This window comes from Psittacula echo (assembly GCF_963264785.1).
Source record: "Psittacula echo genome assembly, chromosome: 1".
Classification (NCBI taxonomy): domain Eukaryota; kingdom Metazoa; phylum Chordata; class Aves; order Psittaciformes; family Psittacidae; genus Psittacula; species Psittacula echo.
This window is the reverse complement of record NC_137735.1, coordinates 125,862,713-125,879,607: the sequence shown is the minus strand read 5'-3', so window position 1 is coordinate 125,879,607 and position 16,895 is coordinate 125,862,713. Positions and strand designations below refer to the sequence as shown.

Sequence of the window (16,895 nt, the reverse complement as noted above, 5' to 3'; positions counted from 1 at the left end):
TTTTTTCTGTTTTTTCTATTTTTTCTATGCGTGAGAATTCTTCTGTCAGTGAAAAGTCTGAAGTCATTGTGGAGCAGTGAGAGTGGAGGAACTGCCTTCTGGCGTGGTAAAGGAATATGTATTAAACTCAGGCAGTTTCAAATTGTACTTCAAATGAACAGAAGGCCTTTTGGCCAGCTTTGGGACTGAACAGCTTCTGGGCAGGAGTGAGAGGGCTGCACACTTTCACCTTCTCCATTTTTTGTCTTTGAGCTGTTAGTATATGGACCAAGCTGGTGGCTTCAATCTTACCACATGGTTGTTCTCTGTTACATGCTATACGTAATACTATGCCTTAATATTGTGACCAAACACATTTGGAGTGTGATGCAGAGGCTGCTCTCTGCAACCTTCTGCTGTGAAGGCTGTACTGGACCTCTCTGCTGATGATTCGATTACAGGAGTCTTTTGACTATCACCTTTGCATTTGATAATCTTTTCTTCTGCACTATTAGCTGCCTAACATCATACTAACATGCACATATGTAACAAGACAGCAGCAGCATAACACTGACTTGCTTACTGAGCCTCCAGTTTATCCAGAGCTCATTCTGGGCTAAAAAAGATGTGTATCCTCTCTTATAATCATCAGTTATTCCCAGTCAGCAATAATTTGAACTTGATCCTTTTCCATGAAAGGATCTCATTTGCCTTTAAGGATGAGCAAATGAGAGTGTGTGTGTATATATCCATGTAATAGGTGTAGGATGTAATATGCAAACGCAGAATACTTGGGGAAATATTTTAAAATGCTGGAATTGCTCAAAAGCCCAAGTAACATTTTCAAAAATCCCTTAGCTGGCTTTGTAAACATTACTCTTGGTCAGGTAAGCTGTAATAACCGGCGGCTTTTAGCATACTGAAGTATTCTCATTGTTTAAATGTTTCAGTCATATGTTTGCTGGTGGTAGCTGAACCTCAGTTCAGCTAGTATGTTTAGAGGCTTATCTCACATCAGTATCTTAATATTTAAAGCTAATTATGTTTTTATTAATATGATAATAGTACTATCACACAGTAAACTGATACTTTACATTTTTTATATTATGAATACTTTTCAAACATCAAGGAATTTTCATTTACATTGAAATGACAAATAGGGCGTTAGCTATTTTAGCTATAGTATTAGCTATAGCATTAGTGATAGTTAGCTCTTTTATGCAGGGTATTAGGATCTCTGTTTTCTGTGCAGGTTAAAGTACAATCTTTATCTTGTATCCTTCCATTTAAAGGTTCCTTTTTCATTGTAACAGTGGCCATGGCCAATGGATATGGCAGGATCTCCACTCAGCTTCTCTGATGGCCAACTCTCCTGAAGCCTAGGTGATACTTGAATGTGCTCATAGCAGGGCCTAATTCTGTAAATTTTGAGTCTAGATAGGAGATTCCACCTTGAGGAATGGCAATGGAAGAATTTACTTAACACACCTTCATAGGTGAGGAGATTAAAAGACCCACTCTTTCACCCATGGAGACTTCCTGTCTGATAATTTGTCTGTCTGCTATTCTCTGTAATCATTCATCCTTTTGTTTTAGATACAAGCAATATCTAGTCGGAAGAAACTTTCCCAACTAACTTCATAACTGCTCTTTTCACTGTTTCCGTATCTTCCTCCAGACACCTGACACTTGCCTTCTGAGGATAGATTAGAGGAAATTTAACATATTGTAAATCTTACATTGTTTCATTCCTATGTAGCCTTGGAGGCATGCATGTCTGGCGTGCACTTAAAATCAACTAGGGAAATAAGCTTATTTATTAGATAGCTAGAACATTTGCCTATCCTTCTAGTTCTCTAGTGGCTGCAAATATAAATACTGGGTTGAATGGTATGTCAATAAAATCCAAACTGTAAAATTATAGTGAAGGCTTTTACCTGCTCAGGCGTGTGCCTCGAAGTCCTCCTTACACAATGAGCCTTGCTAGAGGGATGTTGTTGCCAGTGTTTCTGGATGGCTTTTGTTTGCTGACTGATTTTGTAAATTGCTGTCAAGTATTAAGTTCTCAGGATATTTTTCTGTTGACTTTAGTATAAACTTTGGATCAGGACCATCAGTGATGACTTTTCCACTGTCTTAAAACCAGTTTGCTTTTGAACAGTCTAGGACTATGTGCACTATCTTTTCCCTACATTTTGATACGATTTTATTTCATTCTCTTTCATCTTTTTTTTTTTTTTTTTTTATATGTCCATCTTGTGCTCCCTGGGACCTTGGATTGTTGATGTGATCTCTTTTCTCTCTTCACGGTTCTCTACACGATATTGAAATCATGAAACTTTCCCCATCTAATTTTTGTTCAGTGAAGTGACAGTCATAGAATGTCATTGTCATTTCATTGTCTTTACTGTCATCACTGTGGCATAAATCAATTAGACACCATTAAAGTGCCCATCTCTGCTAGGCACCCAGCTGTCATTTTCAAGATATGCCTTTTTCTATACACTTCAGAGATGATCATTGAAACTATGCTATTTAAATGCCTTGGAGCTGAATATATTTTTCATTTCCACTTTCTTGTCCTCGGTGGTTGCACATGTTAAGAAATCGCATGACGTAAACCTCTGAAGAATGACATTCAGGTAGTCCCACAAGCAGAGTGAAACAGATACTACAGCCCAGCAGCACACAACGTTTTTCCATGTAAACTGTTGAGGGTAATGTTTGCCTCTTTCAAAAGCATCATACTAGGTAGGCATTCTTTAGATAGGAATGTGTCATCCTTCACTAGAGTCACAAATATATAGAGAAAAATAAGAAGTTGTAATAGTTCGTTAATAAACAGTAGAGGTAGAAGGATTCAAGTCTCTCAATTTACATCAGAGGGGGTAGGTCTTCCTGTTGCAGCTGGAAGTGAGAGTGTCCTCCCACAATGATGGGAAAAGTGGTTATATCCCAAGTGCAGTAGAAAATATAGCCCGTTGAACACAAGAGTGGATCTGAGAATTGTTAAAGCAAAAAGCATGACAGCCTTTCCACACCAGAAATAACTGACAGCAGGAGTCATGGTGCTCAAGAGCTGCATCAACAGAGGAGAGAGTGCAGCAAGAATAACTTGAGAAGGAACAATCAGTGAGGAACAACTGGCAGTAATAAAATGGAAAAACAAGACAGCTGCTTCTCAAAGGGAGCAGCCAGACCCAGAACAGTGTGAGGGAGAGAGATCCCAGACAGAACTAAAGGAGTCATGGCCCTAGATGAGCAGTCACAGCCAGATAAGAGAAGGGATGAAAGGGCACCAAGGACACTGTAGAGAGCCAGATAATATCTGAAGTCATTTCAGTCAGCCTGCTGCATGCTTTGAAGTGTGCTGGTTGAGGATTCTGGCAGCAATCACGGCAAGCAAGACCAGCATGATGGAGTGTAACTATTAAAGTACCCCCAGTAGAATATGTCTTGGCAAGTGACAAACAGTAATCAAAACAAGGAAGAGGATGACTGGAATAGTTTAGAATATCCCTTCTTTTCTTCCCTGAAGCAAAATTAACCTCAGCAGTGAGATCAGTTACTGGCCCTGGCTTTGTAATGCAAGCAATTCATTATTTCCTAAACGTGTATGTGCAATTTCCTTTTCCTTCTTAACTATATCCCACTTCTTTGAAAACGCTTTTCCCTGCTTTCTGTGTTGAGTGATGGAAGGAAAATATATTTCTAATAACAATAACGGGAGACCATGGTTCCTGCCTCCCCTCAAAGGCAATGTTCTGCATTAGGAAATCTGTTCAACTAAAAATTTGCATAAAGAAAATGCTCAGCTTCCCTGTATGTTGCAGTAACAGTTCTGGCAAAGGAGAACATAAGAAATTGAAAGCAGTGGTTTGCTTACCCTTTTGAGTGTAATTCTCTGAAAATCTACAGGATAACATATTCTGCAAGACTATGGAAGAACAGAAGGGATAACTGCACTCACTGGAAAGTCTCTCTAAGAACCGGGTTCTTTTTACTTCTGTTCTTCAGGCACTGGGAAGGATATTGGCACTGTAATAACAAAATAAAACAAAAACCCCAAGGCATGCATTCTTCCCAGTAAAACCAGGATTAGTATCAGAGTGAAATCCACTCAGTTCATGAGTGCAATTAATTTGTGACAGTGTGCTTCTATGAAGTGACCACAGAAAAAGTGAGAGCAGCTCATTAATAATGAAAGAAATTCTAGATAAATACCTATAAATAGTAAACAGTAGTAAAATAGGTTTTATTTTTAATTATTCACTTAACTAAATCAATAACATAAGATGGTATCCAGCTAGTTAAAAGTCTTACAGTACAATACAGGTACCTTTACAATCGACTCCCTTATCATAGCATAAAGGGAGAGCTCTGTTTTCCCTGACTAATTTAGCTGTGATGTTGCCCGTGAATGCCATCAAATCCTGGGTGAGCATTTTGCAATGCTGGTTTCTGTTCCATGACTTGCAAGTGCAGCAGGTCAGCGCCCAGATTGCAGAAGGTGCTTTCAGGAGCCATTTGTTTGTAATGCATTGTAACAGGGGAAGTATCTTGTAGTAAAAATAATTTCTTTCTGTTTAGATAAAAAGATCGTAGGTCATTACTGCTTCCAATATGAAAGATTTTGAAAGTCAGAGTTAGTGAAACCTTTTCATATAAGTTCAGGGCAGCCCCAAGAGTTCTTGACTTAAAGTATGCAGGCTTTCCCACTCTATCCAGTGGGTGCTATTATGTAAAATTAGGCAGGTGCTTCAAGATATTTAAAATCTTAAGGCATCTGAAGCACCATCCTTACTCAAGATAGTATTTTCTGAAGAAGAAACATAGAAGCCATTGTGTGTAGTATATAAAGAGCTACACACCTATGTACCTCGGGAGCATTCCCCACACTGGGGAGAACTGTATGTGGGTTTAGTTGGAAATAATAAAAATGGAGAACAAATGTTAATTTTGTTTTAAGGAAAAGCTTGTTAGACTAGATTGCTCAGTCAGGGTAGAGGAACTGGGAAGACACAACCTGTTGTGGTACAGGACTGTCTTCTGCCTGTTCCCTGTTGAAAAGCAGTGGCAAACAGGAGGTCCCAAGGACTGGAGCGAAACCAAGGCAGAAGTGGCAAAGGTGGTTCAAGACACTCTCCTCCACCATCATTTTGCGTACTTCTTTCCCCAACAGGGAGTAGCAGGAATAGAATAGTGCGTCTGTGTCTTAGGTGTTTCCATGACTTAAAATAAAGTTTTGATAAAGGCGGATGTACACGGGAGTACCAGCACCAGAGTTCCTGAAGTGCACTCACCTTTCTGCTTCTCTGGCTTTACATTTTAATGATAATTTTTAGCAAAGGGCAAAGCAGGGAGTACCTTTGTAAGCCTTTACAGGCTGTTTTTTCCCTGAAGGTGTCCAAAACCAAAAAATGCCCAAGTGAAGGCAAGGCATTTGCTGGCACACAGCCCAGTTCAAATCAGTAAAAAAAGAGCAACAATTCTAAGTGTTAAAGAAGTAACTTGGAACAAGTTGCAAGAATTAGAAATAGAAAATAAACTGGAGATAATGAAATAGAGTAAAAAGAAAAAAATGCATAAAAATATGATCAATATTTGTATCAAGATATGATCCTGCAGGACCACTATTCAAGAGGGAACTATCTGGAACAATCTCTGCCATCCTGTTTTGTTGTTGTTTTATAAACAACATCCTGTTGTTTATTGTATGTTTAAGCAGTGAATAATTTCTGAAGCTTAAAAGAGGAAATAAAAGAGAGAAAGTAGAATGGCATTTTTAATTATAGAATCATAGAATAGCTAGGGTTGGAAAGGACCTTAAAATTGTCTAGTTCCAAGCCCCCCTGCCATGGGCAGGGACACCCCACACTAAACCATGTCACCCAAGGCCTCATCCAACCTGGCCTTGAACACCGCCAAGGATGGAGCATTCACAACCTCCCTGGGCAGCCCATTCCAGTGCCTCACCACCCTCTCAGTAAAGAATTTCTTCCTTATATCCAATCTAAACTTCCCCTGTTTAAGTTTGAACCCATTACCCCTTGTTCTATCACTACAGTCCCTGATGAATAGTCGCTCCCCAGTTGCAAATCAGACTTAGGCAAATAGATTGAGGTTCTTATGTTCTATTTAGTGAACTAAAAAAAAAAAAGTAATATTAATATACAACCTTTGTTGAAACAAAGCTGGTCAAACAGACCTGACTTCAATCTTTGATGAGATTAAATGTATGGTTGGTAAAGATAAGTTGTGTTGAGACTTTGATTTATTATGGCATAATATTCTAGTTAAAAAAACCCCCAGTGCTATACCGTATAATTAGAGCGCAAAGTGGCTGAATTAACAGATAGCTATCAGATCATACTGATCGCCAAGGTAGTCATCAGTGGAGAATCTTCACAAATTCTGAGTTTTATTTTACTTAATTTACCTTTGGATTGTGTGGAGCTGGTTGGTAAAATGGTGAAGTGAAGTAACTGTGTAAAGTGTAAACACTTCTGTAAGTACTCATCATAAAAGGGAAAATCTTTGTCCATTGCTCCTGATGGAAAACACAGATTTGTGGAGCCAGTTTTATTATTATAAGAGATTGTTACTATAATGGATTTTAAGATGTATTAATTTATTACTGTGAGGGTGGTGAGACACTGGAACAGGTTGCCGAAAGAAGTGCTGAATGCTCCATTCCCTGGCAGTGTTCAAGGCCAGGTTGGACAGAGCCTTGAGAGACATGGTGTGAGGTGTCCTTGCCCATGGCAGGGGGGGTGGAACTAGATGATCTTAAGGTCTTTTCCAACCCTAACTATTGTATGATTCTATGATTCAGTACTTAATAGATGATGATGGCCTCTCTTTGTAAATAATGTCACCAAGTTCTTGTGTTTACCCATCCTTGAAGATTTCCTCATACAAGGAGTTATGGAAAAAGTATTACATGCTTTTGTCCTTGTCAATGGTGTCAAAACATGTAAAAAAGATTTTTGTGTTGAGGCTGTTGTGAATGGTGTTCCAATAGCATTTTGTCTAGGCAACTGATAACGTTTTATTAGTCAAGGTAAATAATATGACAATATCCACCTGAAGAACATGATTAGTTATGGTCATTTACCCACAGATTTTATTCTTTGTGTCATGGTCCTAAAATTTGCAACAGAATTTGTGTGTAAGACAAACAATTTGCCAAAGCTCATCTTACCATCTGACCATTTTGGTATTATCCAGTGCTAGAACAGCTGTGTTTGTCAGAATAGAAAATTATTATGATTTCCCAGTGAAAATCTCTCCTTGAATTTAATGTTGCTTTTTCAGGGGTGTTTTGGCATCAGATAAATGGCCTTACAATCTATAAAAACAACATAAGGTGCCTTTATACATCTTTGATGATTTAGCACAGTACATTACAGGTTTATAAGCATAGATGCTGATTTTAAAAATACTAGCTCCTCTACGCTGTAAGTAAAGTTTTAAAAATAGTGTAAGTTTAATTTGTTTATTAAAATATATCCCAGCTTTATTGCTGAGTATTAGCAACATGTTAACCTGTGAGTGTGCACTGCTTGATAAGCAAATATCAAGTGGAAATTCTGTATTACTTTAGAAAGTAAAGAAGACAAATTAAATGACTGATTTTTTTTTTTTTTTTAATAGTCTGTACTGTTAAAATCAAGTAGGAATACTTATTTTGAGCTCATTTTAATGAATGAAATCCCTTAGTTTTTAACTTAGTTTATTATCAGGTTCAGGGAAACCACTCAGATCCAAATTCAGCCAAGTACATAGTTGTCTGATTTTATGTGTGTAAGCTCTAGTATTTAAGTTGGGTTGCTTGCATGCTTAAGGATAAGGCACATATTGTCACATTTTGTACTACTGTGCTGCATAGTCTGCATATACCTATTTCCTTCCTTACATCTTTTTACAGCCTTTTTCCAAAGGGAAAGCCTCTAGGAATTCATTTGAACATTTTACGTTTATGCCACAGGGAAGAAATCATAGGCGCATGTTTACTCATTTAAACAAATGAGTTCTGTTAACCTAATCAAATAAGGAAACATTCACACTCATCAAATTCACATACATTAAGCTTCATTTTTCTTGTAGTGTTTGGAGGTGCCATTGGAGAATACAGGAAATAGCTAAGCTGGTGTATTACGGTGCTCAATTTCTGAAAATGGGAGGGAGATTTAGTGCTGGTGACTCATGATACAGTCTAATTAATTCCCTGAAAATTATTTCTCAGTGAGTACTTCTGCAGTTCCCAGAGATGAAATATTCTGCATAGAGACAGTGGAAGAATTCCAGAGAAAGCTTTGCAATTATCTCTGCTCTTACAACTCAATAGAAGGACTTTAGCAGAGGTTTCTCAGGAGCCCGCCACAGTACAATGTCATAGCTGATGGTATGAACAGGGCACTCTTGTTCCACAATTATCAGGATAAGGCTGCATACTAGGAAAGACAGTTCAGATGACAAAGGTGGGAAGGTAAAATACATCTCAGCATGATCTTCTGAGTGGGAACTTGAGGAATGGTTGGACTTTTCTTTAGGAAAAAAATAAGTGTATGGTCAATATATTTGCTTAAGGAAGCACAGTTTAAATGCAACACCTGGATTTGAAAGTAGTTGTCCATTTTTCAGTTATTCTTACAGGAGAACTGAGGGATGTACTTTGTTTTGCTTACGGTCATGCCAGTCGCTCAGGAGACATTACAGCCAGACTTCTCCCATTTCTTGGTCCTCTTCTTTAACGTGCAGAGGGTAACAGTACACTTAATTCAGTGCACTACTAGTGCACTGTGTAGTGTAACACAGCATCTCAGTTGACCAAGTTTTTAAATAATTCATTTACACATCTATAGACTATTTTGTATCTACATTTGAGCAAATTCTGCAGATGTGACTTAGTCAAAATATATTTTTCATATTAAATTTCTCCAGGATTCAACAGATTTCATTTTAGTTTTAGAATTTTGTGTAAGAGTTCTTTTTTAAATGTCACATTTTTTCTACATGTTTGATGTACATTGTTCTTTCACTTTAATTCATGCTGTGTTTTTCCCAATAAACTAAATTTCATGGGGCATCCAGCTGTGGTTGCTTAGTACCAACAAAGAATGATTGTGTTGGAAAACGTGACTTGGATATTACTTTTTGGCTAGTGGCATAATGTGCAAATGTGCATTCTTTGTATGAGTGCTTGGTAATACGCTCTTCTAATATTTGAAATGAACTTTAAATCACAGAATTATCTAAGATTTTGAGAAATAAAGAATAATGTATTAATTCAGGAACTTTGGGCTGAAATGAAATTAAACTAATTTACTTAAGATCCCATTTGATTGTTGATACCCTTAGGCTTTTATTTGACAGAGTACTGTAAAAATATCACAGTATCACAGTATGCTAGAGATTGGAAGGGACCTCAAAAGATATCTAGTCCAATCCCCCTGCTGGAGCAGGAATACCTAGATAAATAAAAATATGTCCCAAAATTTTTAAGAAAAAAACCAACCTGTATGCTGCTTTTATTACACTCGCAGTTTTAAATAATCTTTCTTCAGGATGTTTCAAGAAGAAAAGATACATTTCAACCATTACTCAAAACATATTAGCCAAAATTTGGCAGGTTTTGTGTGATCTCAAGTGTTTCTGCTACGGTAGTTCGTGCCTGACTTGGGTGTGTATAGATGGCAAGTATGGCTCTGGCTTACTTGGTGATAAGTAAGGGGACATGTCATGGCCAAAGTGTAAAAGGGAGACTCAGATTCTTAAGGATATATCAGGGAAGTGCAATGAATTATTTGTATCGGACTTTCCTGTTGAAGAATGGGTTGATTCCCGTGCTCGTGTTATTCTTTGTAAAAGACAGTTTGCAGGAACGATCAGTTGGAGATAGGTATATGGAAAACACAAACTAAAAGATCTGAATTAGTAGTTAGGAAGTCTGCAGATCTGGGTACCATTCACCTGCACCTTTTAAAGGTAACCATGTACAGAGCTGCAGAACTTCTGGCAGTGGGATGTAGACCTTCCTCACAAATGACCACTGTGCCAGAGAACTGCTGGGGTAATGTGCAGAAAGGCCTCCATGGGAAGTCCTGGGAGCTATAGGCTGATGAGTTTGACGTCCTTCTCCGTCAAGGTGGGGATCTCTATGGCAAATAAAGAGTAACATAACTGAGTGCATGGATAAATATGTTGGTCTTGCCTGGACATGTGTGCTGCAAAGGGAGATTCTGACTCACTAACCAGCTGGGGTTCTTGCAGGGAGTCAGTAGACAGAGGATTTAAAAAAAGTCTTTGACAAGGTGCCTTGCCTGTAGCTCAGGGTAAATAGTTTAAGGAGGGAATGTTTAATGTGTGGGCAATGTGACTGATTCATTAAACAAAAAGAATACTGATATAAATCAGGTATATATTAGTAGCCGTCAACTTTTGTATATTGATTCTCATCTTAAACCAGGAGCTCTTTGTGAAAGAATGGTAAGTTTGTGAGTGCCTGTATGTGGTCTGAGCCTTGTTTTAATCAATGAAGATGAAGGTTATTATAGAAGTTATTATTGATAATAATAGCTCTAATTATAATATGAATGAAATATAGTGTAATTGAAGTAAAGGATTGACTAACTCACATTTCCCTTAGCTAGAGGGACCATAATCTTAAGTTGCAGGGATACCAGCATACAAAAAAATAACTGCAGGCCTCCTATCTGTGTCCCATTGTATTTGAAAAACAAGCAGTGCTATTACATCTTAATGAAGCCTGATTTTGACTGCACTTACTGCTGCACAATAAAAAATGTTAATAAATCACCTGTATTCAGTGTTGGTGGGGGTGTTTTTTATTTTTTTTTATTGTTTTGTTTTTAAATGAGAGAAGAGGCAGAAAAATGAATAGGTGGAGGTTTTGTGGAAAATGGACCTTCTAAATTACTATATTTCTTTAAGAAAATCACTTATGTATTTTTTGTTGATTGTCCAATGGTCCTCTTCTAAGCACCTCTACTCCTCATTTACACCTTAGATAGCACAGTGGTGTTTTTCATATCAGGGAATTTCCTGATCTTATATTTTATGTCACAGAAGTGATCATTATGAGCTAAATCGAAATAGCTTTCATTGCTAAGCAAGAATGGGAAGGTGGACATTCAGTGAAGTAGAGATATCTTGAGGTCTGTGTAATTATTATTACTGGTATTTGGTGTTACATGGGATAAATGGATAGGTGAGTCTGCAAGATGCTGTCTCAGACTATGCAAACTCAGGGAGGTGTTTTTGCACTGTTTGTGTTTTCACATTTTCTAAGGTTGCTCTGTAAGTTGCAGGATGATATATCTTCATGGGGATTCATGTCACCTCACTTGGGATATTCACTGTATTGACTGGTGCAATTGACTGGTCCTTTAACCTCCCTGCATCATCAGTGAAGACAAACAGGCACTTTTAGGCTGAAATTCATGTGTTCTGTTTTAGATACATGTCTTTCGATGAGATGAATCAGGATGAGCTGAAGTGCTCGCTTCTCTCTCCAGTGCCTTTAAAGGGAGTCTAGGCAGCTGGCTCAGCTGTATACAACTAAGCATCAGATAGATGCAATGAAGGCATCTGCTCATCAGATGAATTTCAGTCCTACAGTTACAACAAAATCAACAAAACCCACAAACACAGAAATAAAAAGGAAAAAGAATTTGATGTTCTAGGAAAAAATGACAAGTTTTAAGTGTGAAGGAGGACAGAAGGGTTATGCTAGATCAATCCTTTATGGTCTCTTTTCTGTCCCCGACTCCAATGCATTTACAGGACACTAAATTATTTCACCTTTGCAAAAAGTCATTTGTAGTTTATGGTTTCTGTTTTGTGTTGGTGGCATTTTTCTCTCATGAGCAAGTTTTAGAATCCCAACATAATTTTTGGTCCTTAAAAAAATAATGCTGAAAGAGTTCCCAGCTCATTTCTATCTTTTTACACATGGCTCCTTGCCTCCTAGCTTCTGTATAATCCTATGTGCTGGCTTACTGATTTTTATATTGTCCCCTTCACTGCAATTGCTTCACCAGTTCGTTATTTCAAGTACTTTGCTTTGCTGTCTGCTTGGCGAACAGTACCTGCAACTAGCAAACACTGCTCTCTCTTCAGGGCTCTGTCTTGAACCTCTGCTGGTTTTCTTAAATGAAAGTGTGACATGTAGAATAAACCAAGCTATGATGTATGTTATTTGACATATAAAAAGAATGGTGTCACACCAGTTTTCTGACTCCACAATTCAGAAGTTCTTGGGAATGACTTACTAGTACAGGGCATCTGTAGCAGAGTTGGGAATCAGTCTTTTTGTGGCCTTTTTGGGCAATGCATTGAATTCTTCTCACCTCACTTTAGATGTCTGCAGTGCGGATATGGACGTATAAGCTAGTCACCCAAGGCTGCTTTTAGAATGAATTACAAGAGATGGGTGCTTTTAGGCTATGGCTCTCCTGATCTATTTGGAGGTCTACTTTAAGATGAGATTCAGTACACTCAGAAGTGACTGGTGCTGGCCATTGCCTGTAAAGGAAGTCTAAGCAACTGAAGTAATTGTAGCCACAGATGCTACAGATAACTGCATTGAGTCAGATGTATCCCCTTCTGTGTGGCTATATTACAGTACTGTGTTTCACACAGTAGTCATATTTTTGGGGGTTCATATGTAAATATTTTTATTTTTCCTGTTAAAGGAAATTCCATTTGGTACTTTCTTTTGTAGTAAGCCACTCTCCTTTTGCCAGTTATTCTGCCTACCTCTTGCATTTTATCCTGCTGCTTGCAAACCTATTTCTCTTTATCTCCAGTCAGAATGCCAGTGTTTGCTGCCTTTCCCATTCCTTCCCAGAGCTGGGAGTGTATGATTGTTTTTCCTCTTCTTACTGTTTTGCCTGCTTTCAAAGTTCAAGAAAGGTGAAATGAGTGGTTTCTTCCTTTTTTTCCCTCCCATCTCTTTTCCCTCCACACCAAGGGCTGCATTTGCTCCTGGTTCTCCTCCCTTCTCCTCCCCAGCAGTTTTTTCCTCTTTCTGGTTTCCCCTTTATCTTTAGAATCCCTTCCTCGAATAAATCAAGAAAGTGTGGGGAAGATGGCAGAATTGGGACAAGCATATTGTTCTGCAAGCTGTAAGTGAGACTTCTGAGTTTCCTGAAGGTCATTAATTGGTAGAAAGTACTTCTAAAGCAGCTGTGAAAAGGGATCAATCCTGAAAGATTTGTCCAGTTTGTGCCTTGGATCTCCTATTCAGTCTTTGCTTGCTTTTTTATTTTGGTTGCTGTATAAAAGCGAGCCATAGTTCCATCCAAGGAGTGGTTAAATGTCACCTATGAGAGGAATTTTGTATATATATGTGTGTGTGTGTATGTATATGTATATGAGGAATTTTTTTACATGTATCTAATGTTCTTGGTCTCTGGATAGAAAAAGGCTCTATGGGCAAGATCATATGAAGGTATATCCTGCTTACTTCTCAAAGAAATCAGTAGAGTTAAGGTGCCTATATAAATATATGTCCATTGCTACTATGTGAAATCTAAACTGTGAGAAAAAAATGAGGGGATCCTGGAATACTAAAAGGTGAGCAGGAAAAGGGTTGTGTGATGAGTGGAAAAATTTTTTGTTGTTAAGGATTTAAGCTGATCCCTTTTATATTTTATATATTTTTTGTTCTGCTACAGATGTTTTGGGTTGTCCTGCCCAAGTTACTTAGAGGACAAATAGAATTTATCCATTTAATTGATATTTTAATAATCTGTTTATCTTCTTAGAAGACAGGTTTATCTCCTGTTTATCTATTTAAGCATCTCAGTACTTTACTTACTCTGTTCCTCCAGTAAAAGCAGGTTAATAATGCTTTCTGACCTATGGTCTTGTCTGTTCAGGTAATAATCCATTTTGGTAGGGATTATTTTCTATGCTGCTGTGAATTTCAGGCATGATTGGTCTCCTGGTAAGATGATGTACCACTGTAAAAACATAGCATAGTGTTAATAATGCAAACACAATCTTTTGGTTTATTTACTGTTCACTTCTTATAAGCAACTACAGACATCTCCTCAATCAATGACTTTTTTTTTCTGTTTTATTTCTTTTATTGTTGCTTCAGTTACTTTGGTAACTCTGTATTACTTGCTGCTGCCTGTGTTAAGAACTTGTGGTGTTTTCTTACAATTTACTAGTAATTTATGAATCTTTTTGGTTTATGTCATTATTTCAAATGTTGGTTATTACAGGTAAGCCCTTCAGTACTTCAAAAATAATCACTACACAAAAAGGAGTGGAACATGTGTAAAATGGTCTAAAAATTAAATTTCAAAACTGCTCTGAACTTTAAGGGAGCAGGAAAAGGCATAAAATCCTGTTTTGAAAACTGAAACAAGACAAATACAAATTAGTAAAAATGTGAACATTTTCATTGTGAGTAGATGTAAGGTTTTGAGTCTGTGAAATGTTAATTTATTTGTTTATTTATTTTCTGATTGAGCATTTGCCTAATTGGTTAACCTACTACATCTATAGATGAGGTTGTTGAGTTCTAGCATCATGTTTTCTTATGGCCTTTGATTTACTGACTTTAAACCAAAAGGGCCCTCCCTCTTGTGCAGTGATCAGTACTAAGTATAACACTTGATTAATGGGATTGGAAGGGAGGTTGTCTTGAAATTGGATTGCAAAGTGGGATTTTATAGCTAAATCATCAGATCTGCAAAGATACTTCTGCTTGAAATAGAGCACTTGTGCAAGGGAAAAATAGACAGCAATTGTGATTCTGAGAGGGAGTGAGAAAACACAAAGGGGATGCCTTAAAAAATGTTACTCTAGTGAGTACCTATCCATTTCTTGATGTAAGTACTGGGAATCAGAATCACCTGTGAAACAAAAGAAACCTCTTAGATCTCTCAGCTTTGCCTGAAGGGGCTAAGGGATAAGTACTGGCATAGGTAGGTAAAGACAAGTTGTTAGACAAGTATTTAACCTCTTTGCATGGATTCTGGGAAATAAGCTGACTACTAATAAGTCAAATAGGTATATCCACATCTTCTTCTGGAAAAAATGATCCACTTCCCAATCATCAGATCTTGAAGGCTTTTACAAAGGAAAGTAGTATCACTAAATCTTGATTTGCAAGAGCATAATGAATGTAAAAATATCATGAATAATCACTGTGGTAGAATTCAGCGTGGACATTATTTTCTGCCCTCGTTTGAAACTGCTGCTGAGTGCACAGAAGGGCTGAGGGCAATCAGCTGTGGAGCTGACACACCCGTGCTCCAGCAGCGGAGAGTGTGTTTTATGACCTGTGCCTTTTTCAGTATATGGGTCAGGATATTAACAAGATCAGTCTACTTGCTCACTTTTTCTTGTAAGTATTTGCATTTTCTTCTCTGTCTTTCATTCCAGCACAAATAAAGATCATATTAATCACAGTTTTCCAATATGATAGTGTTGGGTAGAAATGCCTATTTCAGATTGTTATTGTTGTGTAATATTGACATGCAAAACCAGTAACTTCTTTTTTTTTTTTCCCCCTTCTATTATTTCTCACAGGGTGCAGCTCTAATTCGAATGTTGGCTAACTTTATGGGTCACTCTGTGTTTCAAATGGGCTTACAAGTAAGTAAAGGCATTTCTGTCTTTGTGTAGCCGTGCATTTCTAGCAGTTTCTAGCTCTTTTTTCTTTTAAAACTCTATTTGCATCTATTTTTGGAAATATTTCTTTACTTCAGGACCATCTGAGGCACCAACATGTTCCTGAACTTGATGGAAGATTCTAAGTATATAACACACATTGCAGTGCTCCTAGTTTCAGCTATATTTCTGGGTGTATCAAGTAATGGCACTTTAAGTGACACATGGTTTTGTGTAAATTGCCATGTGAAAGCCATTTTATCCATGTAACAACTGCATGAAGGGCTAGCTGAGGAAAGAGCTACTTCTCTTAGAATCATAGAATCACAGAATAGTTAGGGTCGGAAAGGACCTTAAGATCATTTAGGTCCAGCCCCCCTGCCATGGGCAGGGACACCTCACACTAAACCATGTCACCCAAGGCCTCATCCAACCTGGCCTTGAACACCGCCAAGGATGGAGCATTCACAACCTCCCTGGGCAACCCATTCCAGTGCCTCACCACCCTCTCAGTAAAGAATTTCTTCCTTAGATCCAATCTAAACTTCCCCTGTTTAAGTTTGAACCCGTTACCCCTTGTCCTGTCACTACAGTCCCTGATGAATAGTCCATCCCCAGCATCCTTCAATTACATGTGCATGCTGGTCTAACAAATAATATCTAACGTGATGTCAAGCCAGCTAGAAAATACACAACCCTAAAATTAACGATGCTTTTCAAATAAATATTTTTGCTTTCCCTTCCCCCATAGCAAAATCCTTGAGCTTTATTTTTGCCTTGGATAAGCATGGAGTGCTCTCTGCCTTAACGGTGCTTTGAAAACTCATTCTGCCTTTTAAAAGAAGTTTAAAGAGGTAGCATTTCTGTATGAAAAGAAAGAAATTCAACATGCTGATTACGAAGGATGAACTCTTTTCAGCAATAATTCAGCACAAATGAATGTTTCGTAAACTATTTAAAAACAAACAAGTCAAAGGATAAAAAACAATGCAACTCCCTCTATTCCATTGAAATCTGCTTGAGTAAATCAAGTTACAGGCAGCTGTGATTGATGAATTATGTATGATGCAGCCTGCTACTTAGAAGTGTCCTTTAAAGTAAATTGATGTTCACCTGAAATACAATTATGCTAAGATGGAAAGAGCAATCAATCTTATCTGTTCTTAGTAAGCTTTTCATTCTGAAATTTAAATAAACTATGTCTAAGATCAGGTCATTTTTTAACAGAATAATTCTACTTCTAACCAAAATAAATTGGAAGA

General features: G+C 37.7%; 1 protein-coding gene across 1 annotated transcript in view; it reads left to right on the top strand.

The window, feature by feature from the left end:
- The window catches only part of TRHDE (thyrotropin releasing hormone degrading enzyme), a gene marked incomplete at its 5' end in the record, with an annotated part of 213,568 nt that overhangs the window by 104,497 nt on the left and 92,176 nt on the right, over nucleotides 1-16,895 (top strand). Inside the window, one exon of the mRNA XM_080635365.1 lies at nucleotides 15,553-15,618. Within this exon, the coding sequence (XP_080491491.1) occupies nucleotides 15,553-15,618 (66 nt within the window). The remainder of the gene's footprint in view (nucleotides 1-15,552; nucleotides 15,619-16,895) is intronic.